The sequence below is a fragment of the Dipodomys spectabilis genome, unplaced genomic scaffold, assembly GCF_019054845.1.
Source record: "Dipodomys spectabilis isolate Male_0828 unplaced genomic scaffold, ASM1905484v1 ptg000019l, whole genome shotgun sequence".
NCBI lineage: Eukaryota > Metazoa > Chordata > Mammalia > Rodentia > Heteromyidae > Dipodomys > Dipodomys spectabilis.
In genome coordinates, this window is record NW_024870696.1 from 19,202,845 (window position 1) to 19,230,104 (window position 27,260).

The following is a 27,260-nucleotide window of genomic DNA, read 5'->3' on the forward strand; positions in this document are numbered from 1 at the left end:
GGTACTTAGAGGACTCATGTGCTTGAGAGGGTGGAAGGCTGAGACAGTGCCTATCCTGGAGCCCTTTCTATCAGTGAATCTTGTAGAGGGTCTCCCCGTCTGAGGCATGTTGTGACCACATGGGACCAATTGCTGCATTGTGTACCTCCCACAATGCCTGGTATTTCTTCTTAGATTCTAACTGCAAACAAGTCTGCAGCTAGGCAGCAGCTCCAACTCATAGACTAGATGAATTAAAAGACTGTTGGTTTTTTAGTAGCACACAAAGCAAAAAGGACTTTTCAGTCTGTCTAGGGGGCAGGTGCCATATGACAACAGATAAGTATCCAATGGTGAGGGGAAAAAAGATGTTATGGGGAAATTTTGACAAGTCCCAATGGGAGTTCCATTCTAGACCCCTAGGCTTCGAGAGTAAGGGTGACTGCCATCTGCTGCAGAGAACTGGAGACAATTAAAACCAAAGCCCAAACTGGCATCCCACTGTATCTGGTACAGGTGGACTTAGTTTGGTATAGAACATCAAGTAGCTATGTAGTAGAATTTCCCATCATGAGCTGGGTTTGTTTTATCAGACCTACCAAGTCCTAGAGTCATGGACCCTGGGGCAATTCATTATCCGATGAAAGTGGTACATCCAGGATGCGGCCAAGGAGGGCCAGAGGTGGTTACACTAGTTGGGGTGAAGTGGGTTACTCTAAGCTAGCGTTATGTGCTCCAATTTGTTAATAATTAGGTCTCATTTGCAGGCCTATTGTGTACCGAGTACTCAAAAATTTTCTTTAATCTTCCTAACCATGCTGTGAAGGTAGCATTATTCTTAAACTGGACAAGAAAGCTGAATCATTTACCTAGGCCCACATGACTAGAAAAGAACTGAACCAAGGGCTGGGAAGGTGGCTCAGTGGTAGAGCACTTGCCTTGCATGCCAGAGGCCCTGGGTTCCATTCCTCAGCACCACATAAGCAAAAAAAGAAAAAAGCTGGAAGTGGCGCTGTGGCTCAAGTGGTAGAGCACTAGCCTTGAGCTGAAGAGCTGAGGGACAGCGCACAGGCCCAGAATTCAGGCCCCACAACCAGACCCTCCCCCCTCTCAAAAGAACTGAACCAGGATTTGAACCCAGCTCAGTCTGGTTTGAAACACCACAGGATTGCTCCTGGACAGATGTTAAATATTAGAAGATGTCTACTCCAAGCAATAATATTATCTCAAATAATTTTCTTCAATAAGAAGATATTATTCTTTCTTAAAAGTAATTTCTGAGTACTTTCTTAGAGTAATTAATTAGATAATTTTAAAGCCACTCCCTCACTTAGGACCAGAAGAAATTCAGATATAGTCTTAGTTTTCAAAAGATTAGATTTTTTTACATGGACCTTGAGCCAAGTGCTTATTTTTTATAAGTAAGGTATTAAGCCTTCAGCTTAAATATTTACAGCCTCTCGAAACTCTTACCTCCTTCTTGAAGATTTCTTTGTAGACATAGAAAACAAATACTTTACACTCACCTTGGACACAAAAACTTCCTGGTGTGCCCTCTGTGATTCATGTGAACATTTATGTAACTTACTGAGTGAGCCTGCGGAGCTTGGTTGTTTATCTCTAGTCTTTCTTTCCCCACCTCCCACAAAAAGGTGTGTCTTGGATCTTAAGTTCACAGATCGAGAGTTTTTTTTTTGCTTTGTTGTCGTTTTTTAAAATACAAGATTATAGTGAATTTAACAGCAGGTGTGGGAGGGAAAAATCCATGAAACAAGCTGATTCTAAGTATTACAGGATGATTTCCTTGATTAAAAAAAAATTAACAGCTATACATGTGCATACAAAACCCTAGTGTGTTGTATACCAAATATTAATAGGATCACCTCTGTCCGGTGATTGTGCTTCCCACTGCTTTCGCGTCTTTTTGTAATGCAGTTATTCGTGAGACACACCGACAAAAGTGCAAGTGCGGAGAGACAAGGTCTTAAATGCTGAGAGTTGGGAAGCCAAGAAGCCAAGCCGGGGAAACCCCAGGCCCGAGGGTCCGGCCCAGGGTGCAGTTCTTGGTGGACAGGGATGTCGTCAAGCCTTCCAGCTCCTACCTAGCTGGGCCTTGGCGTCAGTAAATGCGCCTTGACCCCTACGCACAGAAGATGCGTGATAGGTAGGTGAGCCTGGTCCCCGGCCCGGATGCCCACCCCAGGGCGCGCGTGTGCGCGTGCGCGCGTGTGCAAGGGGGGGGGCAGGGGAGAAGCAAGATGGTCTAGCTACACTCCTAGTTTTCAGATGCCTCTTCCACGTCCAGCGAGCAGGCACGCGGCGCCTCCCGCGTTCCCGAGCCTCCGGGGTCAGCACGGCCGTCCTCGTAGTCAATGCTGTTTTACTAAGATTGCAAAAGTCAGGCGCGGTGCAGGTTTCTCACTTTCCTTTTACAAAATAAAGGCGCCCTGGGGCGCGTGGTCCCCGGGGGTCGCCTCCGCCCCGGGAGCCCCGCACCTCGCCCGCGGGACCTCGGCGCGCACCCGAGCCGCGGAGGGCGCGGGGGGGGGGGGGGGGCGCGCGCAGCGCCCGGCGCGCCGTCGCCATGGTAACCGCGCAGGCCCGGGCCCGGCTAGCGGTGAGTCGGGGTCCCTGCGCGCCGGGGCGCGGGAGCGGGCGGGTGCCCCCGGCGGGCCGAGGCCCGACCGGCCGGCCTCTTCCCGCCAGCCCGCTCCCGCCGGGGGCTGCGGGAAGGTGGGCTTCCGCGGCGGGGCCCGCCGCCCTCGGCGCCTCGCCCGTCCCCTCGGACCAGATCCCGGCAGCCCTCCTTCCCCGTGGAAGCCTCCCCCCCCCCCGCCATCCACGCAGGCCCGGGCTGACCCCGGGGGTCTCCGGCCTCGGGGTTCTCGGCGCCGTGCCCCTCCCTCGCCCCCAGGCCTGGCCTTGGTTGCGTCTTGCCAGGCCGGGAGAGCCTGGTGTGGGGGCCGGGAGGTGGAGGAGCGCCAGGATGTCCTGGAGCTGGGACTGAAAATCCTGCAGAGCGTATTTATCAGACAGACAGACAGACAGACAGACAGACAGACAGACAGACAGCGAGAATTCCGTAGGAGAGAGAGAGAAAGAGAGGAGAGAGGAGGGGAGGGGAGGGGAGAGGAGGAGAGAGGAGGGGAGGGGAGGGGAGGGGAGGAGAGAGGAGGGGAGGGGAGGGGAGGGGAGGGGAGGGGAGGGAATATTCAATGGGCTTAAAAGGTCTTTCCCCATCTCCCGATTGCCTCCGGCCGGTGGTTTGTCGTCTTCCTCCCGGAGACTCCTGCCACCCTCTCCTTGACGCCTCACGTCTCCTGGGAAAGCCTGGATCCTCCCATCCTCAGCCCAGTGTGGATGCTCAGCCTCTCCCCCCCCCCCCCCCCCCCCCCCCGCCCCATTAAGGCCTCCTTTGCACACCACCCTTGGATCCTTCAATTCAACCCTGGCATTGTTGATTTAGGCTGAGAAATCGAATGAATTCGGGACCATGACCATTTCTACCCTGACTAACCTCTGATTTGTTATTACCCCAAATAACGTATCTTTTTTTCAAAACTTATAGTAGTGGGATATGAGCTCAGGGCCGTGAGCTTGCTAGACAAGTGCTCCACTACTTCCGCCATGTCTCTAGTTCTTCTTGCTTCAGGTATTTGTCACAGAGTGTCCTTCATTGCTGGGATTACAAGCGTAAGCTTCCTTGGTTGGCTGAATTGTCACCAACATGTTCTGTGACTTCTGACCTTTCTCTGACCTTTGCTGCAGGATGTGATCCTTGCTAATGACTCCATACTTACTCTCATAAACACTCGTACTGGACTATTCTGCTGATTGATGAACAAACATTAAACAGTTCGGATGAACTGGTAAGTTGCCATTTGTCTCCAAATGAAGGTGAGGATTCTGCCAATGAAGCTATAGAACTTTCCCTTTATTTGTTCCCTCTGGGAGATGGATTGAGAGGGCCATCTTCCTCAGATGCGAGCATCTTCAGCTTCATGGTCTCTTCCAGGTGCTAGCCTTTGGTTAGAATTAGATACGTCTTTTTTTTTTTTTTTTTGGCCAGTCTTGGGGCTTGAATACAGGGCACGGGCACTGTCCCTGAACTTCTCTTTTAAGGCTAGCACTCTACCACTTAAGCCACAGTGCCACTTTTGGCTTTTTCTGTTTATGTGATACTGAGGAATCCAACCCAGGGCTTCATGCATGCTAGGCAAGCACTCTACCACGGAGCCACATTCCCAGCCCCTGATGCATCATTCTTGTCTGGCATACAAAGTATCATAGCTTAAAATGTTAGAACTCTCTCTATTCTTGAGCTGCTATACCATCTCCATCATTAAACTTCCTGTGTTTACAAAATATGTGAAAAAGTAATCTACAAGTCAGTCTTATTTAGCTTTTCCACTATTTATAATCACAGTGACTACAACAGTTTGTAAACGCATAAACATTTGTAGAAGGAAGAGAATAACATAGGACCACAGTAGCTAGAGAAATTCTTTTTTTTTTTTTTTGGTCAGTCGTGGGGCTTGAACTCTGGGCCTGGGCGCTGTCCCTCAGCTCTTCAGCTCAAGGCGAGCGCTCTACCACTTGAGCTACAGCGCCACTTCCGGTTTTCTGGTGGTTTATTGGAGATAGGAGTCTCACGGTCTCTCCTGCCCGGGCTGGCTTTGAACCGCGATCCTCAGATCTCAGCCTCCTGAGTAGCTAGGATTACAGGCGTGAGCCACCAGCGCCCGGCTTAGAGAAATTCTAAGATTCTACCAATTATTTATTTGTTGGTTGGTTGAGCGCAGTGCCAGGGTTGAATCTTGGGCACCAAGTGTGCTGGGTAAGCTAGACTCTCAGCCCCTAGATTCTAGCAGAAGACAGTGCATACTGTGATTATCTTTCATTCCACTCTTATGCTTTTTTCTTTCCTTTATCTCACCATAGAATCAAAGGACAGTTTTGTTTTTAGTACTCTTTGGACTGTTGCTCCTTAAAAATACGACCAGAAAACTATGCCCTATAGGCTGCTACCTGTTTTGCAAATGATGTTTTCTTTAAACACAAACACATCCCATTCATTTCCGTTATGTCTGTCACTATTCTTATGTTCCACCAGCAGAGCTGAGTAGTGATACAGGAGGGCCCAGCAGCCTAAAGTATCTGTTACCTGGCCCTTTACCCCTAATTGACAAGCTCCATTCTCCGGAGGCTTTCATCAATATCAGCTGATCACCTTCCCATTTCATATTTTTTCTCTTTTTTTTGGTCGGTTGTGGGGCTTGAACTCTGGGCTTGGGCGCTGTCCCTGTGCTCTTCAGCTCAAGGCGAGTGCTCTACTGCTTGAGCCACAGCGCCACTTCCGGTTTTCAAGTGGGTTTTTATTGGAGATAAGAGTCTCACGGACTTTCCTGCCCAGGCTGGCTTTGAACCATGATCCTCAGATCTCAGCCTCCTGAATAGCTAGGGTTACAGGCGTGACCACCGGTGCCCAGCTGATATTTTTCTCTTCACTGTTGATAACTTCCTAACATTTCATCCTGTTCATTTTCTTGTGAAACACTTAACATAACAGTCTGAAGTTATTTGTTTTCTTTGTTCATAGAATGTAAGCTACATGATCACAGGGAGTGTGTGTGTATGTGTGTGTGTGTGTGTGTGTGTGTGTGTGTGTCTGTCTGTCTGTCTGTCTGTCTGTTGTCTGACTTCTGGTCCTGGTGCTTGAACTCAGAGCCTGGACACTTGTCCTTGGAGCTTTTTGCTCAAGACTAGCACTGGGCTGGCTTCAAACCATGATCCTCAGATCTCAGCCTCTTGAGTAGGATTTCAGGTTTGAGCCACCAGTCCTGACCACAGAATTTTTTTTTCTTATGTAGAAAGTAATACAGCTAGGCATGTATAGCTCATGCCTGTAATCTTAACTGCTCAGGGGGCTGAGGTCTTAAGATTGATGTTTAAAGCCAGCCAGAAAGACAAATCCAAGATATTCTTATCTCCAGTTAACCACAAAAAAAGAAGAAATAAGCTGTGCACCAGTGGCTCATGCCTGTAATCCTAGCTATTCAGAAGGCTGAGATCTGAGGATCATGGTTCAAAGCCAGGAAAGGGCAAGAAAGTCTATGAGACTTTTATCTCCAATTATCCACCAGAAAACCAGAAGTGGAGCTGTGGCTCAAGTGGTAGAGCATTTGCCTTGCCTTGAGCTGAAGAACTGAGAGACAGTGCCCAGGCCCAGAGTTCAAGCCCCATGACTGACCAAAAAAAAAAAGCCAGAAATAGAGACATGCCTCCAGTGGTAGAGTGCAGCAGTTTTGAGCAAAAAAAGCCGAGACAGCATGAGCTCTGAATTAAAAAGCCCTTGTTCTCTTCATGGTAACTGTCAACTTGCATCTCTTGTCTGTTCAGTTTGTGTACCTTGGCTTGTGAGATCAAGTATGCGACTATATTTCATTTCCATCACTAAAACCTTAAGCAACCCCTCTCTGGTTACCTACAAAAACTAAGTTCTTGCCTCTTCTTATGAGTCTATGTCATGCTTATTTTGAATGGTTTATGTTGTGTAAGGTAGCCACTTCTTCAGCCCCTAAAATGCCTTGCATTTTTAATTTGGTACTTTTAGATTCTTCTTCCTGAATTTTCTTCCTTCTGAAAACCTAGTGTCAGTGTCTTGCCTGTTCTGGGTGAGCTAGTTTAAAAGCCAGATTCTTTACCAACTATATGATTTCCTTTATTTCCTGTCCTTTTCCTTTACCTGTCCTTTACTCCTGGGAAACATTCTGAACCTTGTGTTCACACTAGTGTTTCCTCTTTTTTAAATAGTCATTTCAAGACAGGGTTTTGCTTTATAGCCCTGGTTTATCTCAAACTCACGATCTTCCTGCCCAGCCTGAAGTACAGGCACATTCTATCATACCCACCCCCTTTTCTTTCCATGGTGTTTTTGTATAGGCTATTGAACTGAGAGGGGATCTTACTGGCTGTGGCCAGACTTTACTCTCAGTCTTCCTATCATGTGAGACGCAGCAAGGAGAGATGGATTCAAGGTGGATGCCTCGTGCTGTTCTGTGGCATATGAACCCATCCCAGCAGGACACTTCACTGCAAGGAGGTTGCTGTGTGCAGCCCCCACACAGTGTGAGTGCATTACAGGCGGGTGTGAATCGTGAGGGGTGGGAAGGGCACTGGGAGCCCTGGCAGAAGCTGCCTGCCACGGGGCATACCACTATAACTTATTCCGCTCAACAGCTGTGGACTGCTTTGTGGGACTATATCCCAGTCTCTGCTCTTTAGTTTTCCCCTCAAGGTACTTGTTACCTTGTCATCTTTTATGTATACCATATTTTCTCCCTTAAATTTTAAGTTGTTGAGGACAGGAGATAAATTTGATTTATAATCTACATAGTATCTACATACTACTATATTAGCAAGCTTTCACTAAGTCTTACTGACTGGATTCTATCTAAATGTCACTGCCTATGTTTTAAAGTCGTCATAATGTGGCTCCAATAATCCAATTATTTCTCTCTCTCCCTTCTCTCTCTCCCTCTTTCTCTCATATATGCTGGCATCGGTATTTTAACTCTGGACCTTACAGTCTGCTTAGCTGGTGCACTACTACTTGACCACCCTCCACTTCCAGCTTTTTGCTGGTTTATTGGAGATATTTCCCTCAGATTTGTCTGTCTGGGCTGGCTTTGAGCTGTGATCCTCAGATCTTAGCCCTCTGAGTTTAGGATTACAGGTACATGAGCCTTCCCCAGGGAGAATCTGTTTTAGGTGGGTAGGTCTCTCTCTCTCTCTCTCTCTCTCTCTCTCTCTCTCTCTCTCTCTCTCTCTCTCTCTCTCTCTCTCTCTCTCTCTCGTCAGTCATGGGGCTTGAACTTTGGACTTGGGTGCTATCCCTCAGCTCTTCAGCTCAAGGCAAGTACTCCACCGCTTGAGCCACAGTGCCACTTCCGGTTTTGTAGTGGTTTATTGGAGATACGAGTCTCATGGACTTTCTGGCCTGGGCTGGCTTTGAACTGTGATCCTCAGATCTCAGCCTTCTGAGTAGCTAGGATTACAGGCATGAGCCACCGGCGCCCAGCTTGGCAGGTCTCTCTTTCTCTTTTAATCATTTTCTTATGAATTCATCTCACTTTAATCTTTCTTCTCTTGCTATTTTTTGAGGGGGGGGGGCTTGTACTCAGGGCCTGGGCACTGTTTGAACTTCTTTTGCTCAAGGCTAGCACTCTACCACTTAAGCCACAGTGACTCTTCGGCTTCTTCGGTGTATGTAGTACTGAGGAATTGAACCCAGGGCTTCATGCATACTAGGCAAGCATTCTGCCACTAAGCCACATTCCCAGCCCATCTCTTGCTATTTTTAAAAAATGTTTATATCACACATTCAGCATTTTAGGCAGGCAGCTCTCTTTAATGTTCTCTTTTAATTATTTTCTAAAGTAGCTCACTTCAATCTCTCTTTTTTTTTTTTGTTGGTTGTGGGGCTTGAACTCTAGGCCTGGGTGCTGTCCCTGAGTTCTCAAACTCAAGGCGAGTGCTCTACCCCTTAAACCACAATGCCACTTCAGGTTTTCTGGTGGTTAATTGAAGGTAAGAGTCTCACAGACTTTCCTGCCTGGGCTGGATTTGAACCATGATCCTCAGATTTAGCCTCCTGAGTAGCTAGGATTACAGATATGAGCCACCAGCACCCAGCTTTCTCCCTCTTGTGAAAGTTTATATCACACATTTAGTATTTGGTATATACTTAGGCAATATATTTACTCATAATAGATTCACAGAAAACTTTGACAAAAGTATCTTATTGGGGGGGGGCGGGCAGATGGGAAGGCAGGGATAGTAAGGGGAAACAAAGGAGGAAGCAACAATGCTTGATAAGAAATGTACTCATTACCTTGCTCATGTAATTGTAACCCCTCTGTACGGTATTTTCACAATTAAAAAAACTTATTAATAAAAAAGTATCTTATTTTAGCATCATTTTCTTAACGTATTTTTCTACCATCATGTCAGTTGAATGATCAAATACTAGTTTGTAAATATTTCTATTTTGGTCATAGGTATTTTGGGAGTTAATGGATCCAGAAGAAAGCCTTGATTCAGACAGTACAGAAAAATCACTGTCTTCCTCACAGCAACTATATGATGATGAATCCCAAGAGCCAGAGGAACTCGGCATGGAGAACCCCCTCCTACAGCCTGCTCTCACAGGGGATGTAGAAGGTTTGCAGAAGATTTTTGAGGATCCTGAAAATCCACATCATGAAAATGCCATGCAGTTTCTCTTGGAAGAAGACATTGTTGGGAGAAATTTGTTGTATGCAGCTTGCATGGCCGGGCAAAGTGATGTCATTAGAGCTTTGGCAAAATATGGCGTGAATCTGAATGAGCAAACCACCAGAGGTATTTCATCTTTCATCTCTCTTCGGACTACATAAAGATACTATGGACTGTCTTTAAGGCTGGATAAATTAGATGTGCCTGTTATATATGCATGAACACATATATGGGGCACACAGGGAAGCATATCAGTGTTGATACGCAGATTTTAGTATTAGCTATCTGATTTGGCAAGGTACCTAAGTGCTTTTGTTCTGTTTCTTCATCTGCAGAATGAATATATTTTCTTATAGGGTGTTTTTTTGTTTTTGTTTTTGTTTTTTTGGGTCTGGTCGTGGGACTTGAACTCTGGGCCTGGGCGCTGTCCCTCAGCTCTTCAGCTCAGGCTAGCGCTCTACCACTGGAACCACAGCGCCACTTCTGGCTTTTTTTTTTTGCTTATGTGGTGTTGAGGAATCGAACTCAGGGCCTCAGGCATGCAAGGCAAGCGTTCTACCACTGAACCACCTTCCTAGCCCCTCTTATAGGGTGTTATGAGGATTAACGAGGTAAATATAAGGAATGGTACATAGTACATTTTCACATGGTAAATTCTTAATGTCACTGTTGATTTCTTTCCTTTGAAATGGTATGACTTGGGCTGGGAAGGTGGCTCAGTGGTAGAGTGCTTGCTTGCATGCATGAGTCCCTGGGTTTGATTCCTCAGCACCACATAGGAAAAAAGAAAAAAGCCGGAAGTGGCAATGTGGCTCAAGTGGTAGAGCGCTCGCCTTGAGCTGAAGAGCTGAGGGACAGTGCCCAGGCCTAGAGTTTGGGCCCTACAACCGGTTCCCCCCACCCCAAAAAAAAAGAAATGGTATGGCTTTTTAGCAGTCATTATCGCTAGCTCTTTCAATTCACTAATTTGTTTTTTGAAGACAGCATGGTCAGGGCAGAAAAGTCATCTCCAGTAAATAAGGACTATGCCAAATGATGATATATTGAGCCATAAGAAAGTCTCAAATGTCAATCTGTCACATTCCTGGGTTTCTGACCACAATAAAATAAAATGAGAAAATAGCAACAAAAAGATCAGTGAGCCGACACCAGTGGCTTATGCCTATAATCATAGCCTCTCAGGAGGCTGAGATCTGGACTATGGCTCAACTCAAGCCCCAGCAGAAAAGTCCATGAGACTCTGTCTCCCAACCAGCCAGCAAAAATCTAGACAGGAGGCTTGACTTGAGTGGTTGAGTGGCAGCCATGAGCAAGCCAGCCAAGCGGGCGCAGGAGGCCCTCAATGCCAGCTCTGGTACTTGTGTGTGTCTGCGATCCAGAATGCTTACTATTTGGAATGGCCGCCTACTCAGGCTTTCAGTGCATCGTGTTTCTCCCTTGGCAGCTCAACTGCCATCTTCAGAAGGCGGGAACATGAAGGTGGTGCCTGGGTGCTTCTTAGCTCCTCATTTTATAGTTACTAAGTTCTTTGTGCCCCCAACATTCACATGTTCAACACTTAATGTCCAATGCACCAGGGGGCATGGTTCCTTGTGGGAAGTGTTTAGATAGAGCCCTTAAGCATGGATTAAAGCCATTATTAAAAAGCGCTTTGGAAGGTGGGCATGGCAGTTTATGCCAATAACTGTGGGAGGTGGAGATGGGGAGATTGCAGTGTGAGGATAGTTCAGACACAAAAGTTTAGGGACCTCCATCTCGACCAATGGCCAGATGCAGGGGTGTGCACCTGTCATCTGAGCAACGGGGGAAAGCATAAATAGGATCACAGTCCAGGCTGGCCAGGACATATAGCAAGACCCTATCTCAAAAGACAACCCACACAAAAATGGCTGATGGAGTGGCTCAAGTGGTAGAGTGCCTGCCTAGCAAGTGCAAGGCTCTGAGTTCGAACCCCAGGACTGCCCAAAATAAAACAACAGAACAACAACAGAAACCAAACCATGTGGCAACAGACCCTACATCTTAATCTCACTTTGTTTACTTGCACCCAGTGTAGCCTTGGTAAAGGTAGAGATGCTCTGGCCTTCATCTTCCATCGCGTATTTTAGTGGAGCCATTAGTGCCCTCCTCACAGGGCTATTGGATTTAATGAAGCACACTAAAATGCCCAGTGCTCAATAGATACCACTTTTGTTTATTCTCTTTGCTTAACTCTTCTTTAGTATAATACCTGCCTCTGTGAGTATAGTGAATTTTCATAGTTCTGTATTGACTCGGAATGTGTTTTGAATCTATTTACCTTCTTATGCCAGTAGCAGGATTTAGACACCATTGATACAAGAACTATACCACATGAGATGGCTCAGCCTGCTGGCCAAAGAAATCTCTCCTGCCCAGTCAGTCGTACCCTCCATTTACTACTGCTGCTTTTTATATTTTTATTTTTTGTGCTGGTACTAGGATTTGAATTCAGCACCATGCTCTTTTGCTCATGCCTGGTGCTCTACCATTTGAACCATGCCTCCAGTTCAGCAATTTGTCTGTTAATTGGAGCTAAGAGTCTTGAAGAGTTTTTCTACCCAGGCTGGCTTTGAAATGTGATCCTCCAGGTCTCAGCCTCCTGAATCGGAAGAATTATAGGTGTGAGCCACTTGCGTCCAGCTGTTTCATTGTTTTCTAAGTAAGCGTCTTGGAACTGGTTTCCATATGAGATTGGATTGAATTTGCACCTTCCATCCAGAGAACCAGGGCTGTGTTCTCCTTGGGATGCTGGGAAATGCCCAAGGTTGGGTTTCTAGCACAGATGATACTAGGCAGGCAGAAGGTAGACAAGAACTACCAGTCACCTCTCAGTATAAATAACTCTTCCGTGAGGGACAGCAAGGGAACACAAGTGTCAGTGAGAGGTACAAAGAGAGCAACCACATCTTGCTTGCCTTGCTAGGATTGCTACTTGCTTTCTTGGTGCTAGATCCCCCATTTAAGTTAAAATGATGATTTTTTGGTCTTTTTTAGTTTTTAAAGCAGCCTGAAAAACATGTAGAAGCACATGCCATATTTATCACCCTGACAAGGATACTATCTCATTCAATTGCCTCAGAAAGTCTTAGATACTTTCTAATTTGGTAGTTCATAATTTCAGCTTTAATTCAAAAGGTTAATCTCCAAACCAAAGCATACAAAGCATACTATGATAGTGCTAACAGTAGTGCCAGAGTAATTAGGGTTCCATGGAAAATTCCTTGAAACCCTAGCATCAGGTTGATCCAAAACAGATTGACATCTTCCTTAGCTCATGTTGAGTTGCTCAGACTTCAGACTGCCTGGGTTGGGTATTTTGTGTTCATCATTCTTTGGCTGTATTCCTTGGGCAAATTTCTTAACATCTCTGGACTTCAGTTTTCTTATCTGTAAGATGAGAATCACAATAATTCTGACGCTCTAGAGCTTATAAAGTTAACTGAGTTTGGGGCTGGGAAGGTGGCTCAGTGGTAGAGCGCTTGCCTGGCATGCATGAGGCCCTGGGTTGGATTCCTCAGCACCACACAAGCAAAAAGAAAAAAGGCGGAAGTGGCACTGTGGCTCAAGTGGTAGAGCTCTGGCCTTGAGCTGAAGAGCTGAGGGACAGCGCCCAGGCCCAGAGTTCAGGCCCCATGACCGGACCAAAAAAAAAAAGTTAACTGAGTTTATGTAAAGCACTTAGGGTCTCATTCAGTACTCAGTTATAATCTACTGTCTCACATAGTCTAACATAATGTACAGATGAACCTTTGACTTACAGTGGGTCATGACCCAGTTCTATTAGCAAAGTAGTGTAAGTGGAAAATGTACTTACTATATCCAGCCTACTCACTGGAGATTATCCACCATCTCATCTGCCTTTGTGATAGTGGGGCTTCCTGGGAACTGTGTTCACTTTTGCTTTTCAGCATCTCAGGAGAGTATCAGACCTTTTTTTTTTTTTTTTTTCTGGTCTTAGGGCTTGAACTCGGGGCCTGGGCTCTGTCCCTGAGCCTCTCTGTGCTCAAGGCTAGAACTCTACCACTTGAGCCACAGCACCACTGCCAGCTTTTTCTGAGTAGTTTATTGGAGATAAGAGTCTCATGGATTTCCCTGTCAGGGCTGGCTTCAAGCCTAGATCCTCAGATCTTAGCCTCCTGAGTAGCTGGGATTATAGGCATTAGCTACCAGTGTCTGACTTAGACAATTTGAATGTCAAGATTCTGCATAGTCTCTCTCTCTCTCTCTCTTTTTCTCTCTCTCTCCTTCTCTCTCTATGTATATATAGTACCACTGTAAAGCAAAAACAAAAATCATGTCAGACTGTCCTAAGTTGGAGATTGTTCCTAGTCTGTTGGACCTGACCTCCTTCATTCTGCTCACTAGGGTATACACTCTTACACTGTGCTGCAGCCTGGGGTCGTTTGGAAACTTTGAAAGCCCTTGTAGACCTAGATGTTGACATAGAAGCTTTGAACTTCCGGGAAGAAAAGGCTCGAGATGTTGCTGCTCGATACAATCAGACTGAGTGTGTTGAGTTTCTGGACCGGGCAGGTAAGGAAGCTCATATACTCTTAGTAATGGAAAAACATGATTAACATTTTCCCCTGTGAAATATATATATATATATATATATATATATGTATATATATATATATATATATATTTTTTTTTTTTTTTTTTTTTTGTCGGTCATGGGGCCTGAACTCTGGGCCTGGGCGCTGTCCCTCAGCTCTTCAGCTCAAGGCTAGAGCTCTACCACTTGAGCCACTGGGCCACTTCTGGCTTTTTCTGTTTATGTGGTGCTGAGAAATCGAACCCAGGGCCTCATGCATGCAAGGCAAGTGCTCTACCACTGAGCCACCTTCCCAGTCCTGATAATTTTTTTTAAAGTAGCACTGAGTTTTGAACTCATGACGTTGTGCTTGCAAGGGAAGCACGCTACCATTTAAGCTGCAACTATAGGCCTTGGATGTTTCATTTGCTTTTTTCAATAATATATGAAATCTGCCTTTTTTCTCTTTAGCCTCTCTAATTTGCTGTTTGTCTATAACATTGCACCTAATAGGAATTGTGTATCTTGGGAGCTTATTAATATACCTACTTGTAACAGGATAACCAGTCATTTTCTATACATACAATATATGTTTAGGACTGTTTTTTTGAGACAGCCAGGCAAAATAGATTATTCTTTCAATGTTAAACAAATCAAGGGCTGAGAATGTGGCTTAGTGGTAGAGTGCTTGCCTAGCATGCATGAAGCCCTGGGTTCAATTCCTCAGTACCACATAAAGAGAAAAAGTCAGAAGTGGCACTGCAGCTCAAGTGGTAGAGCGCTAGCCTGGAGCACAGAGCGGCTCAAGGACAGTGCCTAAGCTCTGAATTCAAGCTCCAGGACTGGCAAAAAAAAAGAAATAAAAAATATTTCAGTAATATATTTAATTCCCCAGATAGAAAAAATGGTAATACTTTGAAAGGATGGCATTGTCTAAAAAAGAGAAATGTACTCATTACCTGATTTATGAAGTGATAACTCACTCCTCTGTACCACACCTTAATAATAATAAATTTATGTTTAAAATGTTAATACTGATAAAAAATACTTATTTAAGCCGTTAATCTATTATGCTTATAATTACAATGATAATTACCCTTACGGTTTGAGAAAATTTCTAGGGTATGTCATCTTTTTCTTAACTTGTTTACTGATTACATAGGCACATTTTCATTGAGCTGTACACTTTTAATTTCTCCACTTTTCTGTACGCTTATTATACAGAAATTTTTTAAAAAGCCTATGTGCTACTTAAAGTTTTGCTGATATTTTGTAGTAACATCTAACGTTGTATGAACATACACAAGCTAGTGAATATGAACACATTTAACACAACATTCATTTTATATGGTTAACTGCATTTGTGCTTTTAAGCATTTACTGAATGATACTATTGGACAGGCATAGAAGGGAAAAGGGCCTGAGTGGAATCTTAGAGCTGGATGTGCACGTGGCCTGTTGGAGGACAGTGACAAGATTGCCCGACTGAAGAGTAAGCAAGTCAGAGTTTCCAGGGATAGGCTGTAGCATAGATGGAATAATAAAAGGATTTCAATACAGTTGTCTGTCTCCATTTGAAACCTATAAGACCTTCAACAAAGTACTTAAATTCTCTGCATCTGATGTTTCTTTTCTGAGCAAAGGGGACCGTTAATAGCGCTTTCCTCCTAAGAGATGTGAGAATTAAATGAGAAGCTGAAAAGCACTTAGCAAAATACCTGTCATGTGATCAATACTTGACAAGTGCTGCAGCTCTCACAGTCAAATCGTGCCCTGAAATGCCAGACCAAGGTGTTTTTGTTTTCTCTTAGGAGCCACTTTCGTAAGTATGGATTCATAGAATGGAAATCCAGACTTTTTTTGAGAAAATTTCAGTAAAGATTGTGGCAAAAAAATTACAAAGACTCTCAAAGGACCACTTTTACCCTTAGATAAGTCCTCTTAAGGACCTCTCTTGTAATTTCCATGTTTGACTGAACTATGTTTGCATGTGCTCATGTTTCATGTACTCTGATTCCTTTCCTCCACCTCCACTCTTCTTGCTCTTTGTGTTGTTTTACTTTCTTAGGGAAAGAATGTTGGGACACCTTTTTCAGGTACTTGGTCATCATTGATGTCGTGGCCAGCAGTCTGCAGAGTATTTGATCAATGTCATAGATGGATGGACTTTCTAGGTCTTTATCAGGCTTATCTAAGGAGGCTTGTCTTCTCAGCTAAAAGGAGCAAAACAAATGATAGAGAGACTTTTATCTGAGTTCAAATTTAAACCTGCATTCTGCATATATAAACTTAAATTCTATTAAATGCATACAGCAGTTATTTATACAAGAGAAAAGTTATCAAAGAAAGTCTGAGAAGAAATGTTCTTCTATATTATGCAAAACAAGGGTAGCTTGATCACTGCTGTCATCAAGGAACTCTAGTGCTTTTCTATGTTTACTCTGCTGGGAGAGATGATTTGAATATTAGCACCTTGACTTCCTTTGCTAAACAATATCAACCTGAAAACCATAACAACAGGCCTTTATAAAAGAAGAAAGCACACAGGGTGAACAAATGGAGCAGTAGTACTCACTATACTCTATGTTGAAAATGAACTGTACAATTTGTGGGTGGAAATGGGAGATGAAAAACTGGGAGAGAGCAAGGGGAGGAATCACATTGTTCAAAAAGGAATGTACTCATTACCTGTAACCTCTCTGTATATCACCTTTAAAATAAAAATAAAAAAGAAAGCACAATAAATAAATAAATACACACATGTATGTGTATATATGTAAATGTATGTGTGTATATATATATACATATGTATATATTCCAGTGGGCTTTTAGAATTGCCTCCAACTGTGGTGCCATCTATCGGCAAAGTGGGAAATTAGTTTAAAAGTTCTAGTTCTCAGAAAATTATCCAATTAGAAATCAGTTTACAGTCCACTTAAAAAGTTCATAGCAACATTTGTACTTAGCTTTTGTAGACAGGCCTAGAAAATCTTTAAGAGATCTCGTGTTCCAGCTCATTGTCTGATCATTCTATGATCTGGAACAAGAGAGCTGAGAAAGAGCAAATGACTTACCTAAGGGTTGAGACAGGTGACTTCATTTTCTACACATCATACACACTGTAGCTCACTACTTGTACTTGAAATAGGAGTAGTCTAGATGATTTTAAGGAAATTCTGATTCAGTGTACATTTGTTGAGTAGCTAATACATGCAAGATACTGTGCTAGACACTGAGAAGGGAGGAGGTTGCCGAGGGGAATAACCTTTGTTCAGAGAAGCCGATGATCTTACGTTCTAAACTCTTTGAAGTTCTATGTTTACATCAGAAATTCACCTTTTTTTGGTGTTTCTTCCATTTCATCCACAGGTAATGGACAGATAAAACAGATAGGATTAAAAAGAGAGCTTGTACTAAAATATAACTAAGGTGCAAACAACTCTGAACTATATCCATGTTAGCAAAGCTACAGAATAGCTTGTCCAGAGGGAAAGGCAGACAGTGGGATGGAGAAGCCTTAACTTTCAGATAGTGCACTTCTTCTGGAAAAATCTCCCATCCAACCTTTGTCCAGATTGTTCCATCACAAATGCAGAAGCTCTCCTTGAAAAAGCAGATAAACAACAGAGGGAAAATCAGGGCCAGGCCTTGATTAGACATCTTTCTTTCACAATTGGGAAGAAAATCTGGAGTTAATTAAAAAATTGATCAGAACAGAGCAGAAAATGCCCCATGTATTGTTCATATGGTACTTCAGTCAAGGCATTTCAGATAGTCTTGCTGATCAGCCAGATATACCCAGAAAACTATACAATGAGAATCATTGTAACATCATAGGTTATAGTGACTCGGGGAGAAGGCCGATGACATCATAAAGAACTATGCTGGAATTCAAAGGCATCACCAACCTGTTAGCTTAGGTTTTCTTCATTCTCCACCCCCCTTACTCCCTCTCTTACTCCCTCCCTCCTTTCTTTCCATCCTTCCTTCCTTCCTTCTTCCTTCCTTCTTTCCTTCTCCCTCCCTCCCTTCCTTTCTTCCTTTTCTTTCCTTCCTTCTTCCTTCCTCCATCCCTTCCTACCTTTACTCCTTCCTTCCTTCCTTCCTTCTCTCTCTTTCTTTCTCCTCCCTTTTTTTTCTTTTTCTTTTTGCTAGTACTGGGATTTAAACTTAAACTTAGGGCCTTGGATATGCTAGGCAGGGACTCTACTGTGGAGCCATGCCTCTAACCCTTTTTTTGCTCACTTCCTGTTCCCATGTGTCCAGAACTATAATCCACCTAATTTGGCCGGCCTCAACTGCAGTCTGATCTCAGCATCCCAGATAGCAGGGGTTTGGGGGTGAATCATGGACACCAGGCTTGGTTTCTTCAATTTTCTTAGAAATTGTTAAGATTTTACTAGTAATAAGTTTAATGATGATACTAACAAAGTCTCAGAAATTGTATTCATATCACCTTGGTAGCACTGTGGTGCCCTGAAGGTGGTGTGTGAGGGGTGAAAAAGGTGGCCTGGTACACGGGAGAAGAAGATGGTGAGGTAGCATTGTACATGACAAAAAGATGGGATCTAGGCCGTGTATGTGTGTGTGTGTGTGTGTGTGTGTGTGTGTGTGTGTGTGTGTGTGTGTGTGTGCGCGTGCATGCATGTGTGCACTCTCTCTCTCTCTGGTACAGGGGCTTGAATTCAGGGCCCGGGTGCTTTTTCTTAGCTCTTTTGCTCATGGCTGACATTCTACCCCTTGAGCCACAGCTCCACTTCTGGCTTTTTATTGGTTAACTAGAGAGTTTCGTGGACATATCTGTTAAGGCTGGCTCTGAACTGCGATCCTCAGATCTCATTCTTCTGAGTAGCTAGGACTATAGGTGTGAGCCACCTGTTCCTAGCAAAGTGTTTTGTATACGTGTACATATCCGTGTGTGTGCTGATATTGGGGCTTGAACTCAGGGCCTGCACATCATTCTTGAGCTCTTTTGCTTAAGGCTAGCACTCTACCACTTGAGCCACAGCTCCACTTTTAGTTTTTTTTTTGTGGTTAATAAGTGTCTCTCAGACTTTTCCTCCCTGGGCTGGTTTCAAATTGTGATCCTCAGATCTCAGCCTCCTGAGTAGTTAGGTTATAGGTGTGAGCCACTGGCACCTAGCTAGGTTTTTTTTTTAAAAGAGAAAATTAGCTTTAATTTTTTTTGTGAAGGATAAAGAATAGTAGAACAAGTAAAAGTTTGTTGGAAATACTTTTTGTTGACTCTAAGGTAGATAGTTTAATAGATAAGGTATCATTAGCATCAAGTGTAATGTTTTACATTTCTTTTGTTCTTCAAAGATGTTAGTGAACTCTAAGTATATTCTAGGTATGAGGCCCTTGTTGGATGTATAACTAGCTAGTAAAGATCTTCTCCCATTCTGTGGCATTTCTATTTGTCTTGCTAGCTATGTCCTTTGCCATGCAGAAACTCTGCAGTTTAATGCAATCCAGTTATACAGCCTTTTTTTTTTTTTTTTTTTGATTTGTTGTGTTTCTGGGTCTTAGGAAGTTTCATCCTGTGCCAAGGAATCCTGTTGTTTCCCTTATCCATAACTTCCTGTAGTAATTTCAGGGTATGTGGTTTTACATTGAGGTCTTTGATCCATTTGGAATTGATTCTGGTGCAGGGTGATATATTCAGGAACTAACTAAAGTTTTCCACGTGTTTAGCCAATTCTGCCCAGCACCATTTGTTGAAGAGGCTGTCTTTCTTCCATCCTGTTTTTGGTTCCCTTATCAAAGATTAGGTGGGCATAGGTCTGTGGGTTCATTTTGTGGGTCTTCAGTTCTATTCCATGTGTCCTGAGGCCTGTTCATGTGCCAATACCAAGCTGTTTGTTGTGTTTTTTTTTATAATTACGGCTTTATAACAGAGTTTGAAGTTTGGTATTGATATTCTTCCAATACTCTTCTTCCTGCTAAGGATTGTTTTTGCTATTTGGGGGTCTTTGGTTATTCCATATGAGTTTGGCTGTAGGGCTTGAACTCAGGGCCTGGGCACTGTCCCTGAGCTTCTTTTGCTTAAGGCTGGAACTTTACCACTGGAGCCACAGTTCCACTTCCAGTTTTTAAGTGGTTTATTGGAGATAAGAGTCTCTCGGGGACTTTTCTGCCCAGACTGGCTTTGAACCACAATCCTCAGATTGCAGCCTCCTGAATAGCTAGGATTACAGGCATGAGCCACTGGCGCCTGATTTCATATGTGGTTTGGATTGCCTTTCTATATTATTGAAGAATGTTGTTGGGATTTTGAAGGGTATCACACTGAATTTTTGGCAGCACTGCCATTTCCACAAAGTTAATCCTCCCAATCCAGGATCATGGGAGATTTTCTACCTCCTTAAGTCTATTTTAATTTCCTTTTTCAAGTTTCCCAGATGCCTCTTAGTAGATGAATGGATCAAGAAAATGTGGTATATATACACAATGGAATTCTATGCTTCCGTCAGAAAGAATGACATTTCTCTGTCCATAAGAAAATGGAAAGACCTGGGAAAAAATTATATTAAGTGAAGTAAGGCAGGCCCAAAAGAAACATAGGCTGCATGGTCTCCCTCATTTGTAATAACTAGACTATATCTATCATATTCATAGCAGAGGATCACAGCAGTTCAATAGCTATGTGCATATGACCATATAAAACGATGTTTAGCGAAATGAACTCCAAGAAATGGAAACGAGGTTTTTCTAGTGCACTATTTCCTTCCTCCCTCTCTCCCTCCCTCCCTCCCTCCCTCCCTCACTTCCTCCCTTCCTTCCTTCCTTCCTTCCCCTTTGGTTTATTCCTTGTTGGCACTGTTTTTGATCTCTGTACCCTTTGTCTTGTATATAAGGTTATCTGATTTAAGGGAGGGAAGGGGAATCACAGAAACAGTGGGACAGAGGGTGAACCAATGCAGCAGTGATATTCCCTAGACACTATGTTGGAGATGAACTTTACAATTGGGAAGGGAGGAGAATGGGGGAGGGAGTGGGAGAAAATGAGGGAGGGGGTGACATTGTTCAAAAAGAAATGTATTCATTACCTTACTTATGTAAGTGTAACCCCCCTGTACATCACCTTTGCAATAAAAAAGAGATGTTACTACATTTCGGGACCACACTGAGCGTTCCACAGAGACGCCCTCATGGCAGGTTACCCTTCTGCAGTTGCGTAAAAACACTGGGAGCAGCAATCCCCTGCACACACACACACTCCTACAGAGTTCCGAGCGTGTGATAACTTTACAAACAGTTGAGCATCTTTTTTTCTTTTTGTTATTATCTTTAAATAGTTGTACAAAAGTTGCCATTTAACGAAGCAGTTTATGAATACAGTGTATCTTGATCCATATCACCCCTTTCAACATTCTCACCCAGAGAGGTGAGCAGCATCTTTGTCCCTTGTCATCCCATATACTTTTGTTTGTTTGTTTGTTTTTTGTCGGTCGTGGGGCCTGAACTCCCGGCCTGGGCGCTGTCCCTCAGCTCTTCAGCTCAAGGCTAGCGCTCTACCACTTGAGCCACAGTGCCACTTCCAGCTTTTTTCTGCTTATGTGGTGCTGAGGAATCGAACCCAGGGCCTCATGCATGCAAGGCAAGAGCTCTACCACTGAGCCACCTTCCCAGCCCCTCCCATATGTTTTTATTGTCCTCTTCTTTCAGATGCAAGACTGGCTCTGAGAAGATATATTACAAAGGCATCTCTACTACTTACAGACACAGAAAAGTGGCCAGGGAAGCTCCTGAAGGAAGACAAGGTACTGTATTATGATTATTGTTTGTTCTGAAAATCATTTGAGAATTTTGTCTTTTGTCTCGATTCTAATGGGAATACCCGAGAGGCAGGGAGTGGTCTTACTGTTCCTCTTTCCCCTTTTGTCCCCTACTTCTCCTTTTCACCTTTTCTCTCCCTCCATCCCTTCCTTCCATCACAAACTACCAGTAAGGAAAAGTCTGATCAAAATAAATGAAGAAGTATTTAGAGTGGCATGGAGGTATGCCCACCATTACATTTGGCCATGTGGACAGATGTTAGAAATATTGAGTATTGAGTGAAGAGAACCATAGGACAGTATCTATCATAGATTTGTCTAAAGCTCAAAAAAAGTTCAAAAAGAGCTCAAATGATACTATTTAGGGACACCTACATGTGGGGCTCAGACTATTAAAGAGCAAAGCCACGGGCTATATGTAGATTACGCAGTAGAGGTGGGATGGAGGCTGGAGTTAGGTTAATACTCATTTCATTATTTTGCTTCAAAACATAGTAAATAGACATTTTAGCATATGGGTATATATACATATATCACATATTTTAATGCTTCATAATTTCCAAAATGTGGATAGAGAGAAACAGATATAAACACAGCAAATTGTTAAGCCAGTTTGCCATATTACTATATCCAGGTAGTGCCTGTGGATGTGAATGAAAATATATTCCAGGACTGGGCACTGGTGGCTCACGCCTGTAATCTAGCTTCTCAGGAGGCTGAGATCTGAGGATCACAGTTTGATGCCAGCCTGGGCAGGAAAGTCTTTGAGACTTGTTCCTTCAGTTAACCACCAAAAAGCTGGTGAGCCTCATGTGGCTCTAAAATTAAATATGACTGAAAATCCAGTTCCGTAGTCCTACTGAGCAGGACAGTTGTCAGTAGCAAGCCGTCGCTGCTGTCTGTGCTGCATCTCACCCCCACAGAGGGTGCTGCTGGGCCACGCTGGTTTGGAGACACTGCAGGATGTTATTTTTCAATAAGTAAGTGGAAAGTAAGCACACTATTTGTGTCTCTAGAACACCATCATCAATGTATGCCGGGTAAAGAATGAGTGGCTGGAAACCCATCCAGAAGCTTCCGTTAGTGAGCTTTCTGAGCAGAGACAGCAGATGGAAGATATTGTGACTCCCATTATTATAAAGCTGTCTACCCCACGTAAGTCTTGAATAAAAAGGTTTGAGTGTGGGGCTGGGAAGGTGGCTCAGTGGTAGAGCGCTTGCCTTGCATGCATGAGGCCCTGGGTTCGATTCCTCAGCACCACATAAGCAAAAAGAAAAAAAGCCGGAAGTGGCACTGTGGCTCAAGTGGTAGAGCGCTAGCCTTGAGCTGAAGAGCTGAGGGACAGCGCCCAGGCCCAGAGTTCAGGCCCCACAACCGGACCCAAAAAAAAAAAAAAAGATTTGAGTGTCATAGAAGAGGAGAATTCAGTTTAATGATGTCACTTCTGGTGTAGTGTGATTTTTCACAGTCTCCATTAAGTAGCCATTAACTTTGTCTAAGCCCTAATCCATAAGAGCTTGGGGTCCAGCTTCCCTAGCGTCCATTAGTAAGAACTAATAATCAGTAACAATAAGAACTAATATAAATGCCTCAACTTGATAGCATCCTCAATCATTGTGATTACCATGCTTTTGATTTGGTATTTCCTAAATCAGGATTTTGCTGTGTAGGCCAGATTAGCTTGGAACTCATGATCCTGCCTCAGCCTCCTGAGTGTTGGGACTACTGGTGCACCGCATGTAGCTAGTTTATGTCTTTGGTTTTAACCAATGATTCTCAACTCAGAAAGCATGTCTTCTTGGGAGTTACTGTGATGGAATCTGAAAAAGAACTTTGAGCATATATAATATACTGGGACAAAGCCTGTTGTGGGAATGCCAGCTTGAGAATGGAGCAGGTGCACGGACCAGAATCTTGGAGGCAAGCATATTTAGGATTCTTCTTTTCTTTTTTAAATAACAGCTTTGCTAGGTGCCTGTAATCTCAGCTACTTAGGCAGAGACAGGAAGATTGTAATTTGAAGCCAGGGTAGGCCAAAAGTTAGTGAGACCATCTCAGTAACAAAGCTGGGTATTATAGTTTTGAATGCCAGCTACGCAAGAATCATAGGTAGTAGGATTCTGGTCTGAGACCAGTTCTGGCAAAAATGCAAGACCCTATCTAAACAATAACCAAAGCTAAAAGGGCTGGGCATATGATTAAAATGATAGAGTACTTGCCTATTAAACACAAAGTCCTGAGTTCAAAGCGTAATATTGACAATAAAACTCCCTAGTTTTACTGAGAGATGATTCTCATAAAATCCACTTTTTCAAAGGGTCCAATAGTGGTTTTCAGTATATCCACAAACCTTTGTCATTCTCACCATTGTCTATTTTTAGCACTTCCCCCAAAGAAACCCTATTCTTATTAGAAAACCCTTCCCATTCCTTTCTCCAAATCCTGGCAATCATTAATTTACTTTCTATCACAGTGGATTTGAATGTTCTGAACTTTTAATAAATAGAATCATAAAAAATTTTCTTGCATTTTGTAGTTGGCCTCTGACACTAAGCATAATGTTTCAAAGGTTCTGTCATGGTGTAAAATGTATAAAGCTTCATTGCTCTTCATGGCTGAATAATATTACTTCAGCTAGATACAAATTTGATCCATCTATTGGTCAATGTACATGTGGCTTTCTACTCTTGGCTTTTACAACTAATGCAGCCTCTGTGGTCTCATTTTTGTATGGCCCCATGTTTTCACTTTTCTTTGGCATATAAACAAGAGGCATTTCTGGGTCAGATAGCAACTGAGCCTTTGGAAGAGCTGCTAAGCTGTTTTCCACTTCCCATTCCCACCAGCAGCGCGTGAAGATTCCAGTTTCTCCACCTCTTTGTTGACATTTGTTGTTGCCTAAAATTTTCTTCGGCATTATAGTGAGTGTGAAATTGTGTCTTACTGTAGCTATTACTTGCATTTCCATGAGTACTAATTATTTAAAGCATCTTTTCATATGTTTGTTGGCCAAGTGTATATATTCTCTGGTGTTATATCTGTTTTAATTCTAATTGTGTGTGTGTGTGTGTATGTGTGTGTGTGTGTGTGTGTGTGTGTGTGTGTGTGTGTGTGTGTGTGTGTGTATGTGTGTCTGTATGCAGGGTCTTCTGCTTGCTAGGTGGGTACTTTGCTGCTGAGCTACATCCCAGCCCTAATTCAGTGTATTTTTAAGTTACTTGTTGGATTGTTGATGTAGCTCAGTGGTAGAGCATCTTCCTTGAAAGCATGCGTGAGGCTCTAGGTTCAATCTTATTGTTCAATTGGAAGGGTTCTTTATGTATTCTGGGTGTTAATCCTTTATCAAACATACAATTCTGTAATATGTCCCATTCTTTTTCTTTCTTATGTCTGTAATACAATAGACTTTACTTTTGATGAGTGTTCTTTCCTTTTGGTTGTTAGTATTGTACCTCAGAACCATTTTCCATTTCAGTATTATTAATATTTAATTTGACATGTCCTCTAAGATTTTTAAAAGTAGTTTTAGTTCTTACGTTTCAAGTAATACATTTGTGATACATTTTACATTATTTTTTGTGCATGGTGTGAGATGAGAATCCAACTTTATTCTTTTGCATGTGGAAACGTAGTATGTAGAGTCTTAATGCTTATAAAAGGGGTCATAGATTTTAAGAGATTAAGAGACAGTTTAGGTAGTGTGACAGGGACCAAGCACCATGACGGCAGAGGACTGCTGTCCTGACGCCAGGAAGGAGTGTGGAGGAAACGGTAGAACGGAGGCTCAGTGCTTCCTCAGGCCTGGGCATGAGCAGTGGTCAGGCCCCGCCTAGTGGGCTGCACACCAGTGTCTCAGCACTTGGGAAGCTGAGGCAGGAGGATCTTGAGTTTAAAGTCAGGCTGGGCAAAATTAGTGAGATCTTATCTCAGAAACAAAATAAGACACAAAAAGATCTGGAAGCATGGCTTATGTAGTAGAGCATTTGCCTAGTATGTGAGAATCCTTGGGTTCAATCCTTAGTATTAAAAATTAAAAACAACAACAATTTAGGCTTCTTGGTATGACACATTGGAGAAAGAAGAGAGCAGAGAAAACAAGACTGGAATAGTCTGGCAGTGAGATGACTCAGGCTGGAATTACTGATGAGACAGTCCCTCTCCCACCATGACGGTCGGGCGAGCCTCCCCCCCCCCCCCCCTTTCTCAGCTCTACAGAAGAGGTGCCTTTCTCCCTGAAGCCATATAGCATACCTTCCTATCACAGGATGCTATGTTGGGTCTTCGTGCAACCTGTTGGAACTGTTCTCCATTTTACCTTGAAGAAATAGATGAGCGGTTCAGCAATTGATGCAAAGTTTCTCATCAATGACTGAACTAGCCACAATAATACTGAGCTCATGGGAGATATAACCTCACAGCTGTACACATTTAGAAAAAAGAATATTTGAATCAGTAAACCAGCAATCATGGTGTTTAATTAATGGTTGGCTCAAGTTGGGACATAATGACTTTGTTGTATGCTTGTTGTTTTGAAAAACTGGCCTATGTTCCGTATCACCCACTAAATATAATTTTAAAATCTGTTTCCTTTCAGGTCCGGTGAAAAGTGCCAAATCTGCAACCTAACAGTGATCAGAAGAGAAGTCAAAATTATACTGAGCACACCCTTTGTAAAAGTCTGCATTTTCTTCTAGTAGCAGGAAAGTCAAATCTATTCATGCCAATTGGAGTCAAGAAAAATAGATGTTTTATAAAAATATTTCAAGTACTAACTTCAGCACCCTTACTTTGTTTTACCTGTTCAGCCTCTGGTCTAATCTGGAACAAGAAAATATTAAGAATTGTCTTCTGGTTATTAACTATTATCTTTTTGGTCCAAATTAAAATTCACTTCTAAGGTGGAGGAGGGGTATAGTTTCTAGGTAAAAGTCTTGTTTATCTTTAACTTCTATTTATCTTTAAATTAACAAAAGTACATTCTGAGTAGTTGTATATGTAGAAGCTGTTCCATGCTCTAGGTTTGGCAGTGTTAATTAACACTGTACCAGAACCCATGCCATTTCTTCTCCTGTCCTATTTTCAATTTCTTTCTTTCTTTCTTTGACTCAGCCACCATAATTAGTCACATATTGATCTTTTTTTTTTAATTGTGAAAATACTGTACAGAGGGGTTACAATTCATGGGCAAGATAGAGAGTACATTTCTTATCAAGCATTGTAGCCTCCTCCTTTGTTTCCCCTTCCCATCCTTTCCCATCCTCCCCCTGCCCCCCCCACCCAATCCTTCCCCCCCACCAAAGTTGTAAAGTTCGTTTTCGACATAACGACTTGTACATCTCATTGTTGCAATGGGTCCACATGTATCCCTATTTTTTTTTATTATTTATTTTTGTTTAAATTTCCTATTGATAATTTGTTTCGGTTGGTCATGGGGCTTGAACTCTGGGCTTGGGCACTGTCCCTGTGCTCTTCAGCTCAAAGTGAATGCTTGAGCCACAGCGTCACTTCCAGTTTTCTAGTGGTTTATTGGAGATAAGAGTCTCATGGACTTTCCTGCCCAGGCTGGCTTTGAACCACGATCCTCAAATCTCAGCCTCCTGAGAAGCTAGGATTACAGGCGTGAGCCACATGCGCCCAGCTTCCTATTGATAATTTTTAAATGTGTTTTCTAG

General features: G+C 43.2%; 2 protein-coding genes across 9 annotated transcripts; one reads left to right on the plus strand and one right to left on the minus strand.

The window, feature by feature from the left end:
• The first annotated feature begins 1,972 nt into the window (after positions 1–1,972).
• Ankrd45 (ankyrin repeat domain 45) lies at positions 1,973–26,757 on the plus strand. Of its 8 annotated transcripts, none has more exons than XM_042674426.1 (7): positions 1,974–2,143; positions 3,748–3,848; positions 9,039–9,381; positions 13,642–13,809; positions 21,479–21,573; positions 22,605–22,743; positions 26,183–26,757. In XM_042674426.1, the coding sequence occupies exons 3-7, from the start codon at positions 9,054–9,056 to the stop codon at positions 26,212–26,214; spliced, it is 762 nt and encodes a 253-aa protein (XP_042530360.1). In that variant the 5' UTR covers positions 1,974–2,143; positions 3,748–3,848; positions 9,039–9,053; the 3' UTR covers positions 26,215–26,757. The 8 variants fall into 8 exon arrangements, with proteins under 8 accessions (XP_042530361.1, XP_042530360.1, XP_042530357.1 ...); XM_042674423.1 differs by lacking the exon at positions 1,974–2,143 and adding an exon at positions 2,258–2,326; XM_042674424.1 differs by lacking the exon at positions 1,974–2,143 and adding an exon at positions 2,302–2,392.
• On the minus strand, positions 15,805–17,470 carry Tex50 (testis expressed 50). The gene is made up of 2 exons (XM_042674557.1): positions 17,147–17,470; positions 15,805–16,023 (listed from the first exon to the last, which is right to left on the minus strand). The coding sequence occupies exons 1-2, from the start codon at positions 17,468–17,470 to the stop codon at positions 15,805–15,807; spliced, it is 543 nt and encodes a 180-aa protein (XP_042530491.1).
• Positions 26,758–27,260: the final 503 nt, after the last annotated feature.

What these genes read in the sequence shown, in the direction of transcription:
- Ankrd45 (XM_042674419.1), top strand. Translation starts at nt 2,564, where the DNA reads ATGGTAACCGCGCAGGCCCGGGCCCGGCTAGCG. An exon ending in AGGCCCGGGCCCGGCTAGCG is followed by an intron (nt 2,597 to 9,038) that starts GTGAGTCGGGGT and finishes TTTTGGTCATAG; the next exon opens with GTATTTTGGGAGTTAATGGA. An exon ending in GAATGAGCAAACCACCAGAG is followed by an intron (nt 9,382 to 13,641) that starts GTATTTCATCTT and finishes TCTGCTCACTAG; the next exon opens with GGTATACACTCTTACACTGT.
- Tex50 (XM_042674557.1), bottom strand. Translation starts at nt 17,470, where the DNA reads ATGTCTAATCAAGGCCTGGCCCTGATTTTCCCTCTGTTGTTTATCTGC. An exon ending in GGAAGAAACACCAAAAAAAG is followed by an intron (nt 16,024 to 17,146) that starts GTGAATTTCTGA and finishes TGCTCCTTTTAG; the next exon opens with CTGAGAAGACAAGCCTCCTT.